Below are 18,346 nucleotides of genomic sequence, written 5' to 3' on the forward strand. Positions count from 1 at the left end.
GATTCCTAACGCATTTTCACAGTTTAATACAGAGTCTCATCATAACTGGGATTAAATTAAACTCTTGTAGCGGACAGTTATAGCAACAGTTCAATACGGGCACATACTTATCTTAGGATTTTTGGAAAAGCGCAAACTTAAATTGAATTTTAAATGCAAAAGAAGCAATAGCAGGGACGAAACCGACTATTTTAAATTTACTGAAAGGAACTAAGTATTATTTTATAAAGATGTTTTTTTCGTTTTGTTTTCTTTTTTTCGGGTTATCCAACTGGTCGCTTAATCTCTATACCTATAAAAATGGATTTTTGTCTGTCTGTCGGTATGGTCCTTACAGAATCGAAAACTACTGAACCGTTCGGTTTGAAAATTTACATGTAGGGGTTTTTGAGGCCGATGAAGGTTCTTATGATGGTTAGAGACCCCTCCCCTCACTAAGAGGGAGGGCTCCCATACAAATGAAACACAAATTTCTGCATAACTCGAGAACTAATCAAGCGAACGGAACCAAATTCGGCATGTGAAGGTTTTGGGAGCATGAGCATGAGCATGAACGACCACACACATCGTAGTTGCACCTCCGTGATTGATCTGAGCTAATGAAGTTGCACAGGGAACCACACAGATAGCATTTCGGGAAAGTTGACTATCGTCAATATGTAACAATTCAATAGCTATAACTTTATATAGATCAATAACGACGCCGGCCACGTCCTTGTGATCGTTAGGAAAGGAAAGGATTGTTAGTTCAACATTCGCTGTTATGAGTCCGAGTTTACCTCTGCATCTCCACGAATGTCACGGGAAGAAGGATTGTGTTAGTATGAGTATGATCAGATCTGGATTCACTGTGGTAAGTGATGCGATCAGGCGATTTATTAAAAGTACTTCAAACAGCAAATAGAAACGAAACCCATGGCTTCCGGCCACTGGTAAAATAATCCGCGTAACGGCATGTGAAGGTTTTGGGAGGCAAGATTTTTTTTCTATGGTGAATTAGGACTCCTCCCCACTTTAGGAGGGGAATTAGGGCTCCTCCCCACTTCTCCTACACAAATGAAATACAAATTTCCTTTTAACTCGAGAACTAATTAAGCAAATGGAACCAAAGTTGGCATGTGAAGGTTTTCGGAGGCAAAAATTTTTTTATATGATGAATTAGGACCCCTTCCCACTTTAGGAGGAGGCTCCTATACAAATGTAATACATATTTCCTCATAACTCGAGAACTGATCAGGGAAATGAAACAAACTTTGGCATATGGGTATTTTTGGAGATAAGAGTTTTTTTTATGGTGCATTGAAACCCTTCCTTTGTTTAGGAGGGGAATTATGACCCCTCCCCCCTTTAGGAGGGGGGGCACCCATACAAAGGAAATACAAATTTCCTTATAACTCAAGAACTAATCAAGCAAATGGAACCAAATTTGGCATGTGGGGGATTTTGCAGGCAGGATTTTTTATGATGGTTTGAGACCCCTCACCTCTGTGGTAGGGGAATAAGAACTCTCATACAAACTCAGCTAATCGAACTCGAGAAATTTTAGACTCTTCCTTAAAACATAACAGACAATAACAAGACCACCAAAAACTTTCTGCAGCCGCCCGCCTAATCAGCTATGCCCAGGTTTATTTGTTTTTCTAGGTCTACTGACCTCTATTACTTTCCTTCAGTTGGGTCCGGACGAGCGACAACGAGTAAGGAGAGGATCACCCCGAGGATCGAAATGGTACTTTTCATGAAAAGGTTTCCCGAGAAATGGTACATTCCGCGTAAGGTTTTTCACGAAATGGTATTTGGCAAAATGTTATACAATCACGGCGAATATTTAAGTGCTATCCGCTTTATTTTATCTGGCTAAGTAACAGGGGGATTGTTTTCTACTTTATTGTGAGGAAAAATTGAAAATTTGTAAATTAAATGTAAATAGTGACGTTACTGCCAAAATGAGTTATCTTAGGTTGAGCTCCTGAGAAACTTGCTAAACTCGAGATTGTGACAGATTCACGATTTATGTACAACACATTTTAATTTGTGGCAATACGAAGTTTGCCGGGTCAGCTAGTAGCGTTTAAAACTCTGCGCTGGGTCCATTTGGAATGTTAACGAAGTGTCAGGGAGACCTCAAACATCAGTTCTACCTGACGAGACAGGCAATGTCGCCCACTAAAACACAGGTAGAACCCCAAGCATAGTCGTCACGCCTATGCCCGCAGGCGGAGGCGTTCCGGCCCTGCGCGGACTCCACGAACTGACTCTAAGATCTCTCTGCCAAAGGCCGGAATGCCATACTTTAAATATAATGATGATGATGATGATGAGAAGAAAAATGATATATCGAATTTGTTAATGTGCTTTGGACTTTTTGTACTACTTGAGTTAGACTAATCTCATGTTTTTAGTCTTGACCTTGAAATGCGGTCATACTTGAGTTGTAAAATGTAGTATAGTGAAGAAGTGGAGGATTCGTCAGCCCCATCTGACACCGATTCTCAACCGCGCGCCCGCTTTCAATTTTCTAACTCAAACAACCACAAATGATCTAATAGGAAAGACAAATTTCGGAGCATTAGCGGTTATCAACTTATCAGGGCAAATTGAATCTTTCATTCCCCCAGCATTTATGCACTGTCCCAAGATACAAAGTAAATTGAGCGCAGCACAACCCGGACGTTCGCGGTAGTCGAGAGGAGTTGGAGCTTATAAAGCTTTATAGAGACGCACTCGTCTTCCAACCCTCGAGAACAAAGAGCTAATGCAGTAAAGCTGTGGGCTTCAACGTCTCTCTAAGACTCAACCCCTCCCCATCGACAGACCCCGCGGCCGGCCACAGAGCACAGGACAGCCACGAGGCCAGTGCGAAAATCCAGCAGCATCGCCCAGCCGAGACTCGAACACACGACACGAATTGACCTAATTTTCCCATCTGCTACCTAAGTACTTCTATTATTATACCAGTAATCATTGTAGAGTTGTCCTTCGGCATTCAACCGGATCTGGTAACCCGCTTACATCCCCTTACTAACCCTAAGTCCCCGATCGACAAAATCAATCAATCCAACATTTTGCGAAGATATTTGTGACAGCTGTGATAAATAGAGATGAATCCCAGAAACATTCATCTATTTATTATCAGAGATTCCCATACTGGACACATTTGGTAAATTTTTACTTTTTGAAATCACAAAAGTATTTTGACATATACCCACATTCAGAAGTAAACGTGACCGCTGCTCATTTACTGATTAGTTAAAAAGCCCTACACCACGACAAGGTTCAGTTTTATCGTGGGGAAGCATTATTTCATAAAGATCTTGCTACATATTTCTTTGCGTTACAACTTCCAGATACCTAAAAATAAGTATCCTGCATCCGAGAATATATTTTTCGATTTTGTGTTTATCATTTTCAATGACTCTTAGGACTTCTCAGAAAAGGTAATATTTCGAAAAAGCTAGCCGACCCATTCATTAATTTTTCCGAAAGTCCACTGTATTTCAAAATTTCTTAAGACTTAGATCATGGGCTTTCCAACATTCCTTAAAATTTTGCACCGTCATAGAAAATCATGTGGAAAACTTGTTCCAACTAATATTTTTCCTGGATTGCTGAGAAAATTTTATTACATTTTCATAAAAAAATTGTTCTGCAATGCTTGATTTTAAAACTATAAACTTTCGAAATAAGCGATGTTCGAAAAAATCGAAAAATTTCTAGTGGAGTTTTCTGGGAAAATAGGATAACTTATTGTTTTCATTAAAAAGTTAACATCCTATACTCGTAAGCAAAATTTCATGAAAATCTGAGACTCTTCGGCCCAAACCTATACGATAATTTTGAAAAATCCGATGAAACTTTTGAGTTATCTTTCATATTGGACCATAAGCGTGAATATCGGTTACCTATGGCATTACCGAGAAGATGAAGTGCCATAATTACATAACTTTTAAAATTAGTTCTTTGAAATTAAATTTTGAGGCATCATAAGGCACGAGCGCACGAGCCGATGCTGCGAAACGTTCGGTTTTAAGACCCACAGATATTTGCTAATTTTTAAAAAATAAATCGATTAGTTGGACTTGTTTTGGAGCCTTAAACAGAAAGTGTATTATTGCTAGCGTCTTTTCTCAATACTGAGGAAGTTAAAGGAAATTAGTTTTAAACATATAAAGTAAGTCCTAGTCATCGTTTCCACTGCGGTCAGTTTTACGATCAAAAGTGCTCCGGACTTTTCCGGACTTTCAACGGAAGACCTGGTCCGGTCCGGTTTCGGAACGCTTCGTTCCGGTTCCGGTCCGATAAAAAATCGGACTCTAAAATTTCGTTCCGATCGGACTTCGGACCGGACATCGGACCGGACTTTCCGGACTTTACCCGGTCCGATGTCGATCACTACGCTGCACTGAACAACTAATATGGTCTATGTTAAGTTAGTACGGATCAGGCGACGCAACAGTAAAAATGTTTTTTTCAATCACACCACTTCAACTGACCCAGCGCAGGGTGTACAATCCAGCCGCGCAGAGTGCGGCTCTTGGTGTGGTAAAGCACGCAGCAAATTTATCACACTGCGTTTGCGACTGCCTTTTCTTGGTGCGCATAAAACACGAAAGAGCGTGTTTAGCAAAAGAGACACTGAAGGGAATTTGTGGGCGAACACACACCGCATGGCGAGTGTTGTGTTGTTTAATCTAGAGTGACTATATACAGAGTGGCGACAAGTCATCCCAAATGTATGCAATGCAGTTTTTCCAAGGTTTTTCTTTCTCTTTCCTGCATACGCGTTGGATAGGTCGTCTGCTCGATTGGAATGACACTGACAGATAATTATCATTCCAATTTTGACATTGTCGCCACTCTGTATATAGTCACTCTAGTTTAATCCTCTAACGAGTAAGACCGTCTGTAGACGGCCTTCGCTTTTGGAGCTCCAGAGCAGCATATAAAATTGGTTTTTAATTGGCATTACGCGAAATGTGTTCAGAACAGATTTCTTGACATTTTGATACTAATATCGTAACATTCTGAACATGCATTCAAAAGTTATCATCTTTCAAAAACAAAAATTCCGAATAATTCCGAGAATAATTAATGCGCGAATATTCTCTTTTTTTCTTTTGAAGGAAAAGGACATCTAGAACAAAATGATTGACCTAAAACATTTTTCTATGATTAAATTTCATGCATTATTTTAATTTTGTAATATATCTGAATTGAAAAAATATCTGGGCAGAGCGTTAGACATGAAAAAAGAAAAAGATAAATTGGACTTTTTTTACCTAGCGCTCCTCCAGATAATTATTTTTGCATGAAAATCAGAACGTAAGGTTTTTTTGTGTGTACTTTCATGATAAAATAGTCATTAGCTTGATCGCATCGTTTTTACGGTGTTGCCCGTTAGAGGGTTAAGAATGTGTGTCTTTTGGTCTGCGCTGCGGTTTATGCCATCTCTGAATACAAGGTCTTATTAGGCCGTATGAATAAAACAATTTGCTTTGCTTTTCCCGTGTAAATCTTATCGGAGATTTTGCTCTAACCAGGGGGGATCTATCGGTAAGGAATTGTGAAACTCACATGTGAAGCGGCAGGCAGGTGACCATAATTTTCAATGCCGCTCTTGCTACTTTTTTTCTCACCGATCTGCTGCTCTTGCCTGCATATGTAGCTTCCGAAAAGTTTCCCTTATAAAGAGGGGAGGGTTCTCAATTCACCATAGAAAAAATTCCTGTCTCCTGAAACCCCCACATGCTAAATTTGGTTCCATTTGCATGATTAGTTCTCGAGTTATGAGGAAATTTGTGTTTTATTTGTATTGGAGCCCCCCTCTTAAAAGGGGGAGGAGTCATAATTCACCATACAAAAAATTTCTGCCTCCTAAAACCTCCACATGCTAAATTTGGTTCCATTTGATTTATTAGTTCTCGAGATCAAGCTTCGAGCTTCAACCAATAGGCAGGCAAAGGGTGCACATGTGCATTCCATAACCTCTGTTCATTAACTCCTATTCCTACCTCCACGAGGTGCCGGCTGGGGTACGCAACTTCGGTTGTCGTATGCTAACACGAAATGGGGCACAGTGGCTCCCGCCCACATTAGGTTGGCAGCCCCATCAGCGGGATAAGGACCTTAGGTTAACAGCCTACTGTACCGGAACACAAAAAAGTTACCGAAAATGAAAAAAGAAATCTCTCTGGATTATTGGCAACGACCTTTAGCATGAAAACACGGACACGAATCGGAACATGGAATATACTGACCCTTGCCCAGCAGGGCAAGCTGGCTCAACTTGCAAGGGAAGCTAGCCGCCTGAAGCTTGAAATCCTGGGGCTGAGCGAGGTCCGCTGGCCGGGTACTGGCGAACACAGGACATCATCCGGGTAAGTCTTGCTCTACTCTGGCATACGAGGTGAAAATGCTACTCGAGAAAGAGGAGTTGGATTCCTACTGAGCCCAGAGGCACATGCGACCCTGATGAAGTGGGAACCAATAAATGAGCGAATAATCGTTGCCAGATTTAGAACACGGGTTAGGAACCTTACGGCAATCCAGTGCTATGCGCCAACAGATGCTGCCGACCTGCACGAGAAAGAGAGTTTTTACAGCCAGCTGAACGGCGTGGTTGAGAAAATCTCGAAGGGGGACATCCAAATCTACATGGGCGACTTCAACGCGAAGATTGGCTCAAATAACGCGGACCTGGAACGCGTCATGGGACGCCATGGCCTAGGAAAGATGAGCAAAATAAGAGAGCTGTTTACAGAGTTCTGTGGTAATAACAACATGGTCATTGGTGGATCGCTCTTCGCAACAAACGCAGCGCTGATATTGCATCCGACCATCATCTTGTTATCGCTGAGATACGTCTGCTCGTCGCACGTGTCCAAAGACGGGAGGAGATAGTTGGGTGCCGCTACGACGTCCGTCGATTGGTGGATCCTTAGGTAAAAATGGCCTTTGTCGAACAATTTGAATCTCGAACCTCGGAGTTGCCACCTGGTGGAACCGTCGAAGAGCAATGGACCGGCATCAAGAACGCCTTCATCACGACCAGTGATGAAACCCTCGGCAAAGCGCGAAGCAGGCGGAGGGAGTGGATTTCGGATGAAACTTGGAGGAAGATCGACGAGCGGAGAGAGGCGAAAGCCGGCATTGAGCGAGCGCGGACCAGATCGGCTGGCCGCCAACGATACGCCGAACTGGAAAGGGCTGTTAAACGTGCTTGTAGGCGGGACAAGAGAGCCTGGACTAACTCCCTAGCCGAACAAGGAGAAACCGCCGCCGCCAATGGTGATTTCCGTTTGTTGTACGATATTTCTCGCCGCCTTAGTGGTGCCAGGATGAATACAAAGATGCCGCTAAAGGACAGAGCTGGTCAGCTATTGACTGACCGTACAGAACAGCTTACGCGATGGACTGAACATTTTGAACAACTCTTCCGAGATTCAAATGCCAGAGACCAACAAAACCAGCAGCGTATGACGCCTACAGTTCGTCGAATTAACCGTGTCAACTCGGAGGCGCCATCGCTGGATGAAATTGTAGCAGCCATCAAGAGTATGAAATCCAACAGAGCACCAGGGATAGACTGTATTTCAGCCGAAATGCTCAAAACTGACCCATCTTTGTCAGCCCAGATGATGCATCAGCTTTTCAGCTATATATGGGAAACCGCAACTTTTCCGGTGGACTGGATGCAGGGCATATTGGTCAAAGTCCCTAAGAAAGGAGACCTAACTGAATGCAGTAACTGGCGTGGCATCACGTTGCTCTGTATTACTCTCAAAGTTTGTTTTTAAGGTAATCCTCAACCGGATCCAGGAGAAGATCGACGCTACTCTCCGGCGGCAGCAAGCTGGATTCCGTGCTGGTCGATCATGTGTAGACCATATCACAACGCTCCGCATTATATTGGAGGCGATCAATGAATTCCACGACTCTTTTCTGCTGGTGTTCGTTGACTTCGAAAAGGCGTTCGACCGACTCAACCACGAAAACATCTGGGGCGCACTTAGGCGTAGAGGAGTTCCAGATAAGCTAGTCTATCTCATCTAGGCTCAGTACGAGGCGTTCTCGTGCAAGGTTTTGCACGACGGTGTCTTGTCCGACCCCATAAGGGTTACTGCTGACGTGAGACAGGGCTGCAATTTAGTTAAATAGTTAGAGCAATTGACGGTCGACCAAATCGAGGATTGCCTTGGAATCCTCAAACGATGGAGCTGCTAAATGACCTCGACCTAGCCGACGACTTTGTCTTACTCGCACAACGTCGAAACGTCGTGGCGAGAACCTGTCCTGGCGACAGGTATAAGCCATGGCGGGAAACCGTCAGCAGTGGAGATTTCTGATTTCATCCCTTTGTTCAGTCGGACTGGAGGACATGGACACATAAGTAAGTAAGTTACATCATTACTATGGGATCTTCTGATTGCCCAGAATAGAGTTCTCTCTATAGCAATTTCCGATAGCAATTTCTAAACCAAACAATAATAAGTTTATTGACTAACTGAATTCTATATTCGTGAATTTCAGGGCAACATTCAATACTATCGAGCGCGAACAGCCATGGCAGAAATGCATGAGAATGTTTTCCGGGACGGACACGGCTGATCAAAGCTACCCTGAAGCAAGTATAGTGGAGACAAGTTCTTGATACAGCACGAGCTACTCCGCTCTATGCTGCAAGAAAAGCAGGAAGAGTGTGTCGTCGTTGAAGTACTAGTGAAAAAACAGCCGAGTCCGCCAGAGACTTGAGGCTGTAAGTCTAGGTTCGAATCGAAGTGGCAGCGGACGATTTTTGCTAAACTGCAAACTGAGAGTGTCGGAGGGTATGAATCGCGTCCTACGCATTGCTTGCATATCATGCATCTGACGAAAATCAATAGACTACGGTAGACCGGTTATGTCGGCGAACCCAGATCGACCGAGTCAGTAAGGGCCCAACTTTTCCTACGTTTCCTACGTTGTTGCGGCGATTTGACAGTTTTTCCATGGGTTTTCTGTCAAATTTTCACAACATATTAAAATCCGTAAGCATGTTGTCTGGGCCTTAACTCTGTTGGGCAATATAAAACTAATTTTAGACAGAGTCGCTCTAGGACGCAATAAATTTCACGTAACTTTTCAAAAGGATCTAAGGAATATTGAGAAGCTCTCTTCGGCGTCCCTCTATTCAGATCACCATGTCGACATAAATACATTTTAAAGCAAGTTTGCCTAACAATTAGCAGGCCAATGACGCCAGCAACGAATTCATGCAAAGCAGATGCATTCAAGTGCATTTACCTCGCCGTGATAAGTTAACGAGTAGAGAAACGAAGAAAGTCTCTCATTGTTACTTTGATACCCTTGGAATGTTACATGAGTAATGCTCACTTAACGATGGATCTTAGGTAGTTCCGAGAGTGCAGTCTGCCAACTCGAGATTTGTTTGCGGCTTTCAAAACGACGTACGATTGAGTTGGGCGAATTGACTTCGCTAATGCCAACATTCCATATAACAATTAGAGTTTTATTACACATTTATGATGGCTTTGATTACCAAAACTGATTATTAAAACCGCAATAAAACTTGGGATGTTCAATACATCGAAAATTTCCGAATGCTTGAGAGATTATCAATTGCACAAAAGTTATTCCTCTATGTTGGCAGGTTTAGATAAACGTTACTTTGTGAAATGCTGTGATATTGTTTGAAAAACCAAAAGGCTCACCCAACAGTTGAAAATAATTTACTAATCGTATTATCGACTAATCTATCGATAGTAATGAATCTAAACTGATCAAGCTGCCACCTCGACTCGATCGTGAAGCTAAAGAATTCCGATTATCTAACCTTGGTCCGCCAAGGTAGCTGATCGGGTTGGCAAACTGGCGCTTATCGGCATCCAGATAAACCGGCGGCAGATGTCTGTACTTTGTTCGCATAACTAGAGTTTCCGGGACCTTTGGTTCCCTTGAGCTATCATCGTTGGATGTCGTCGCTGAGATTATGCTATCCACTACATCCCCGGTATCGTCTACTGGTGTTGAACTATCACTGGTTGATTGTGGCTCATCTACTTCTGGGATTGCTTGATCTGCAATGTTAGGCTGATATCTATAGTACGCGGTTTCATCCGAATCGATCGGATACATTGATAGCGGTGGCTGTGGCGATGACAGAGACTCTTCAACATCTATGGCAGCAAATTCACTATCTATTGCATCCTAAATGTGATTGTGCGAATACAGTCAATTAGACGTATGTTAGACTTTCCTCGTTTATTCCCTTCAATCCGGCATGGAAGCTTGGCACTTACGCAGCAGCTTGTGTGGTGTCAGCAAAATTGTTAGTCACAGTTCACGCGCAAAAAATGAAACACACAGCGATGACTATTGTTTATCAATCCTCTTTATTACGTTTCCTTAAAAAACGGCGTACTATATTCTAGAGAAGTTAAAGCACAAACACAAATGAAAAATCTCGTGGCCACGAAATCCCCGTTTTATTGCGCTCACTCGACACACTTCAAAAAGAGATCATACAACATAAAACCCCAAAGTTCAAACAAACACGCGTAAACCCTCATGTACAGTGCACGACATACAAACAAACACGGTTAGCCACAACTCTCCCTCCGCTTCTGCCATCTATACGTATCCTACGCCGGCGACTCCGGTGTTTCGTCGATTTTGTATGGCAGCTGGTTAACGCTAGCCAGCGCCGCCGGTGGAGGTCCCCAGGACACCTGCCGGGGACCTCGCGGTCGGAGTCCGTTAGTCAGATGCGGAGTTGAGGTGGCCAACGGCAAAGGCGTGGACGGAACCGGTGATGATGACGGAGATGACGACGAGGGTGGATCAACGAACACAACCAGTTTCGGTGGCTTATTGCGGAAGTGCAGTTTTGCATGTTCCTTCACCTATGGAATGGAATAACGATGGATGATCACATTTGATGGACCCAAACCGGAGGTCGGAGAAACTTATCCATGCTTGGAATGCACTTGCGGAGGAATGATGGAATCGTCAGGTTTTTATTTGGTGCGTTTATTTCACGTACTCTCTATGGAGACTAGACTAGACTAGACTAGACAAGACAAATACTGCTTATTTACAAATAAATAGCGAATAACTGTTTGTAGGTGCCGTGCAACAATCCGTGCAGTGTAAAGATTAAGTACTTTACTTTTGGTTGCATACCAATGCCTGTGGGATTGGCAATCTCTTTAAATGATGTGATTGATTTCAGATCATTTTAAATATCTACGCTATGTCTTATGATATGCATGCGTTTTCTTCTCGCTGATGGTGGTTTTAATGTTAACTAGTTTAGCATTTGGCAGCACAACGCTTGATTATTTCTAATTCTAAATCATTGAGCCTCATGATGTTATACAATTATGGTGATTTGATTGTGTTAAGTTGCGTACAAGTCAGTGATAAAAGAAAATTAGGAACAGATAGATAGAATAAAAGAAAACAAATGTGATAGGAATGGTATACTAGCTATACATCTAGCTTATCGGTTTTTAGTTGCAAGTCGCCAAGATCCAGCTTGTTCAAGGTTACTTCACTGATCGAGCTAAACGGTGCAAGGCTTCTCAGTGTCATGCTTACCGGTGGATCGAGCAGCTCGGTGTCGGTGTCCGTATCGTCCTGATCCGAGTGCGGTGTCATTCCGTTACCATTGGCAAGCGGCGTCGCCCCGGCTCGGCCGGTTTGTGAATTTTGATCATCATCACTATCGTCGTCGTCGTCCTCGTCGTTGTCACCGGATTCGCCTCGACATTTAACGAGCGCTTCCGATTCTTCGGCGACCAGCGATTCCCATTGCGGTTCGTGGTCCATTAATTGACTATCTGTTTGCGTTTTCAGGATTTTAATAGGCAGTAAAAGGAACACTCAGTTTCAAGTTTTTACCTCTAATTCCGCTCAACAGTTGGATGTCCTTATCGCTGGGAGTCAAATCGGGATCCTTTGCTGTAGCATTAACTGGCGGTGTAACACTGCCGTTCTTCAAAATTCCTATTAGTGGTTTTGCCATTCCGTTTTCTTTTTTATCGTCGACTGGAATCTGCAAACATGAAAAATATCGCATTATTTGAAATTTAATCTTAATATAAAGTGTTATCGAAACGTTTTTTCTGCAATTTCAATTTATGCCGCAAGGCAGTAACTTAAGACCACTTTTGTTCATTTTATTTTTTAACGACGCTAGCTCTTCCCTTGAAAGAGGCTGCGGACTGGTTTTTACTGACCGTTTTAAATACTGTATTGCGCCTTAGTTTGTCCCCTTTTAGAAAACACGTGCCTAATTTGGAATCCGCATCACCTCTATTTGAACCTCCGCATTGAACGAGTGCAGAGGAGGTTTATACGATTGGCCCTGCGTAGTTTGACTTGGCGCGACCCGGAAAATCTAAGCATCGCGTGCTTTGTCCAGATACATTATACGTCGACGCAAAATACAACAAGGTTAGTTTTGTTAGCGAATCTTCGCGCAGTGTAAATTGTCTTGCGGTCATCCTCATTGCTAACCAAATACTTTCACAGCACTGAATTTGGCCGCAATGAACCAATTGCAATGAAATAAAAGAAATGAAAGAAAACTCTGTTTTTGGAAGTTTGCTAACTTTCAACAATCTGAATGACACTGTTTTACATTACGAGACGGTGAAGTTATCGAACCGAGTCTGATCGACAAGGATCTGCTGGATTTTGGAATTCAAATTTGGTGAATAAAAAATAGTGTAAAACTTAAATCGGTGGATTTAAGTTGCGCTGACAAACCAGTAAGAATTGTTTATCAGATGTTGACGGGACGCCAGGATAAATTGCGGTTTGACGACCGATTCTGTCTATTACCTCTGTTAATTAACTCCTATCCTTGTCTTCATGTGGAACTGGCTAAAGTATGCAGTTCAGGTTGCCGTTCGCATACAATGAAAAAGGGTTCAAATGAAGCCCATGTTTCCCAAATTAGGGGCGGCTCAAATAGCGTCTGTGACCAGAGTAACCACCTAAATGTGAAAAGCGGTTTCCACCCCGCCCACTACATCTAAAGCAGTATCGTCACCCACGAGATAAAGCTTTAGGGCCAACACCCTACTGCACTTGACAATCTTACTGTTGCAGAAAAGAAACAAACAAAACGATCTGGATTTTGCGGCAACAACCTTTATTATGAAAACACTGACCCTTATCGGAACATGGAACGTCTTGACACTTGGACCGCATGGTAAGCTGAATCTATTGACCAAAGAAACTAACCGCCTGAAGCCCGAGATACTAAGACCGAGCGAGGTTCGAACACTGGTGAAGACAAAACATTATGTGGGCAAGTCTTCAATACTCAGGTCGGCAAGGAGGAAGAGCGGTTTGTGGTGATTGGAGGGTCCAGTGCACACCCGCTGACTAACGAAATGGGCCTGAGACTTATCAACTTTGCCGCTTTCAAGAACATGGCCGTACAAAGTACTTACTTCCAGCATGAGCATGGACGCCTACACAAGTACACCTGGAGGTCACCAAATCAGACAGAATCACATATTGACCACATTTTGATCGACTGACGGTACTTCTCAGACAACATTGTCGTCAGATCCTATCGAAGCACTAAAGTTTACTCGGACCACTACCTAGTGATGGTTAAGATGCACCTTAAGGAACACCTTTAAAATAGTCAATAGCAGTGTAGCGGAGAGCTCCATCGGGTATGAGGCACGGAATCAACAGAATGCTTCGCGGGCGATCAAGACACGCAGTGCCACACGTCAGAACATGGAAGAACACAAACAGAAGAAGATGCAGCGAAACCAAATCTTTCAGGAGAAAAAGCGCCACCTGGAAGAGCAGGAGTATGCGGAGTTCAAGCTGTTGCATCGTTCTCGAAAATGCGACAGTTAAACCAGAAACTGAGCGGATCCCGCAAAGCCTTTATGCCACGGGCCGAAATGTGTTGGGATAAGTATGGCAGTATTTTAACGGATGATCGTGAGGTGACCAATAGGTGAAAGCAGCAATTCGATGAACACCTGAATGGCACCCAGGCGATGAACCATGGCGGTTGCGAAACCAATTTCGACGGTGCTACAAACGGAGAAGAAGTGCCTGCCCCAACGATAGGCGAAGTTACGGAGGCCATTGTGTAGCTAAAGAACAATAATTCGGCTGGGAAAGATGGCATCGGAGCTATCACCAATGGCGAACAGTTTTGTGGGAATTTATCAAGTCGGCCTCATTGAAGGATGGTCAACAATGAAGCAAATCGTCCAAAAGGGTCGTGAATACAGAGTTCCCACGCACTATTTGTTCGTTGACTTCAAAGCCGCATGTGATACCATCGACCGAAAAGAGCTTTGGAAAATCATGGACGAGAACAGCATCCCCAGGAAGCTCATCGAAAGACGAGATCTTCGACGGCGTATGACGAGAACGGACTATGGAGGCGAAGGACCATGACCTCGTACAGCTCTATGCCGAACCCGATATTCAAAAGGTGGCTAAAGCTGGGCGGATACGATGGGCTGGGCACGCAGTTTTTGCGTTGTCTCCGCTGAGATGCAGCACGTTTCGCAGGCATACAGCAGCACGGATTTAACGTTTGAATTGAAAATTCGGGTTTTCGTATGTAGAATGATTTGGTTTGGTTTGGTTTCGCAGACCTGCAAAGACACCCGTGGCGTTCCTGATCCGTGTGGCTATATCAGTCTTGATACCACCATCGGGCGTTGTCTGGCTACCAAGATATTGAAAGGCGTCTACCTGATCAACTTGTTGTCCCGTTACTGTGAAATTGGTGGGATTGTCAGTGTTCACTACCATAGACTTAGTTTTTGGTACATTGATTGTGAGACCTGCTGACTGGGAGTTGTCTAGGGTCGGACAACACACCGTTCTGCAAAACCTTGCATGAGAGCGCCTCGTACTGAGCCTCGATGAGATGGACTAGCTTATCTGGAACTCCTTTATGCCTAAGTGCGCTCTAGATGTTTTCGTGATTAAGACGGTCGAACGCCTTTTTGAAGTCAACGAACACCAGCAGAAGAGAGTCCTGGAATTCGTTGATCTGCTCCAATATAATGCCACTATAATGCGGAGCGTTGAGATATGATCTATACATGATCGGCCAGTACGGTACGGCCAGCTTCCCAGATATCACAAAATCGTAATAGAAAGTTCATATTAAATCGTTTTCATGTCAATTTCACATTGGAATTGTATAATGATTAGAGTATGTCAACCCGAAGTGAACAATAAGTTGTTTTGCAGTCGTACGTGTCTTCATATACAATTCATGACAGTGAATTATAAAGCAGTATAGACGATGGCAATATTGAGTTATATCTTAATCATATATCCAGGAGTATTAAGTCGTGTGTTATAAAAACCGCTGTATAAAATGCAAGATAGAATTATGAATAATTGTCATAATTTTCGCACGTATATCGCCTCCACTTTGGTACATATATGTTCTTATAAGGCGTAAAATATAACTTTTTCGTTCAGATATGATTTCGTATATCTCAGTTGCAATCGAGATATACAAACCAAATGGTTTACTGGGTTGCTAACCCCGGTTGAGGATTTCCTTACAGAGTACTTTGAGAGTAATACAGAGCAACGTGATGCGACTTTGACCAATATGCCCTGCATCTAGTCCAGCGGAAAAGTTGCGGTTTTCCATATATTGCTGAAAAGCTTATGCATCATCTGAGCTGACAAAGATGGGTCAGCTTTGTGCATCTCGGCAAGCCAACTGAGTAAGTAAATAAGTCTAGCATTCTGGTAGATGAGGTGATAATACGACTCAAGAACGACGATTGAGCCAGATGCCTCTGGTGTAGACTTCTTCGGCCTTGTTAAGTTGGGAATCGATAAATGATAGATTTGCAGAGGAAAGAGAGTTTCTACAGCCAGTGGTACAGTGTGGTTGAGAATGTCCCAAGATTGACCCGGAGAAGGCGAATCTTGAATATGTTATCGGTCGCCGTGGTCTAAAAGAAATAGACGAGAATGAACAACTGCTTGCCGAGTTTTGGATCATTAACAATATGGTAGTAGGTAGTAGATCCACATCGACCAGGATATAAGGTCACTTCTGTGATAGAAGAATCAAATACGCAATAAATGCTGTACCCACAAGATGAAGATACTTGGTGTCTTCAGTAAAATTTAGTGAACTTTATAGCTTTACAACTTTGTCGAAGACACGAACTTGCTATCTAGTTCCTACAAAAAGTTATGTTTTCATGTGTCCTTAATATCTAATTGTATGGATATGTCAAAAGATGCAAAATAGTATTTCAAGAAACTTAATCTGATGACACATAAGCTCAGAAATGTCGAGAAACGCGGAAAAAAGGTTTTAACCGTTGTACGCGCGGAGTAATGCGTTGTCCGTGTCCCGTGCAGGGTCCCAAACGGCCGAAATGAAGAATGATTACTGCAGCGATTCAGCAGTGATGAAATCAGCGGACTGAAGATGCGGTGCGTCGTAGCATGGGAGGATGTCTTCACGAAATCGAAAACACAACCGAATGCTTTGATAGTCGAAATATAATGAATTTTTGTGGCAGGAAAAACCAGCCGAGAGCCAGTGAAAAAACCTGCATCTTTTCGTTGCGTTACAATATGTTACGTGTTGCGTGTTACATATAAAGTGTGCTGTCAGTTGTCGAATTATGTTGTGTATATAAGTGTTGCTGGTTATTTAGTGTAAATGTGAATGTTTATAATTATAACTAATATTACAATTTTAATATGTATTTATGTAAAGTTTGTTTAGGTATAACTGCATGTATAAATCAGCTTTCCGGGTGGCAGGTGGGCTGGATTGTGACGTTGCTGACGGAACAACCGTCTTTTTGTCGAATGGTCCCACTGTCAGTGCGTCTGTTTGCTGGAAAATCCTGACGTAAAAAAGAAATCTAATATTCAATTTATGCAACAAGCCTGAATTGATGCAACATACTGGTCATTCTTTGCTGTTTGTACAGATGCAATGAACTCAGCATTGCCAACCTGAAACCAACGATTCGAGCAAATCACTTGCATTCTTATTCGTATTGTTCTCTACATTCATTTTTGCGCGACAATAGTGAATGAAATCAAATGTGAATGATTCATTCAATTTGAACTGCCGACAACGGAAAACGAAATTACAATAAACGTAAACATTGCTCCGAAGTTTCAATTAATTTTTTTCAGACAGGTTTTGATTGATTTTAAAAAGCAGGCAGTTTAAAAAACTAAACTTCGAGATCAGAAATATCATTGAAGAGCGAAAAAAATGACTGGCAGATTAGTCGAGCAATCATTCAGTACTGCAAATCATGAATTATTTTGAAGGGTAGAAAACTGAGAAAGACAGACACTGTCAGCAGTTCAGTGGTCATGTTCATGGGCTGACAGATAAAAGAATACTACCAGTGGTGAAACTGCATGCGCTGAATGCGTTTTATATTCGCCTTCATGCAGGGCTGTCAATTTTTTCGAGCACTGATCCCAGCCCAGCAAACACCAACTCGTATATCAATGTACGAAAATTATCGTTGTTGACTTATAATAAATTCAGGATCGTAAATATAGCTTACAAGGAAACAGCACTATCGGTCACAGGCTTAGAGCTTAACCATATACACCATAGTGTAGTCCTGTCGATCCAGAACTTCACTGCACTGCTCGTATAGGTGTAGCCTATGGAACTTTGTTGAGAAAACTTAACTTGAAATTTGTATGGTCATTTGACTTAAGGCGGAACCGAAAGTGGCTAACGTTATTGTGTTAGTGCGACAAACACTGTACTGTACATCTCATGTGTTCGTTAAAACCTAAACGTTTATTCGAATATTGCATTAGTATTGGTAATATAAGTCAAATAGCGGAGCTTGTAAACATAAACAGCTGATCCGCAGCCAACCGCACTGACTACAAACGTCCCGAAAAAGGGTTTGTTTTCTTTATCAAGGCATTCCGATTCAATCAAAATTAACAGCAGCAACTGAATAATGCGTAGGATCACTAGGATATTTAATTAATCCGCTTGCATCGGATTTCGTTTTTGATTCCTGCGTTTGCGTTTTGTTTGTTTACTTCACTCTGTAGGAGATATAGTAGGCATAGCTTAGAGTAGAAGTTTATATAAGGATGACAATCATTGTAAAATATATTATTAGCATTCGAGTAGCTCACGAATAAACATCGTTTTAATTAATTAGCTACAATTATCAGAAGTGGGATTATACTCCGTGAGTGCCTTCAATCAACGATGCAGAAATTTTTTTTGAGAACCGGAAGCTTATCGGCAAATGAAAATTCCTTAAGGCAATCGAAGGAAGATGTCCTTTTGGAGCAAAATTACCAG

General features: G+C 42.5%; 1 protein-coding gene across 3 annotated transcripts in view; it reads right to left on the reverse strand.

Moving 5' to 3' along the window:
- Positions 1-9,965: 9,965 nt before the first annotated feature.
- LOC128734114 (axotactin) overlaps positions 9,966-18,346 on the reverse strand; it is a 160,503-nt gene continuing 152,122 nt past the window's right edge. For 2 of the 3 annotated variants that reach the window (XM_053828136.1, XM_053828133.1), the window contains 2 exons: positions 11,902-12,055; positions 11,118-11,840 (listed from right to left, as the gene is read on the reverse strand). In XM_053828136.1, coding sequence (XP_053684111.1) covers positions 11,488-11,840; positions 11,902-12,055 — 507 coding nt within the window. In that variant the 3' untranslated portion in view covers positions 11,118-11,487. Of the gene's footprint in view, positions 10,077-11,117; positions 11,841-11,901; positions 12,056-18,346 lie in introns of those variants that run through there. The other variant, XM_053828134.1, reaches the window with a different exon arrangement.

The sequence above is a fragment of the Sabethes cyaneus genome, chromosome 2 (assembly GCF_943734655.1).
Source record: "Sabethes cyaneus chromosome 2, idSabCyanKW18_F2, whole genome shotgun sequence".
Classification (NCBI taxonomy): domain Eukaryota; kingdom Metazoa; phylum Arthropoda; class Insecta; order Diptera; family Culicidae; genus Sabethes; species Sabethes cyaneus.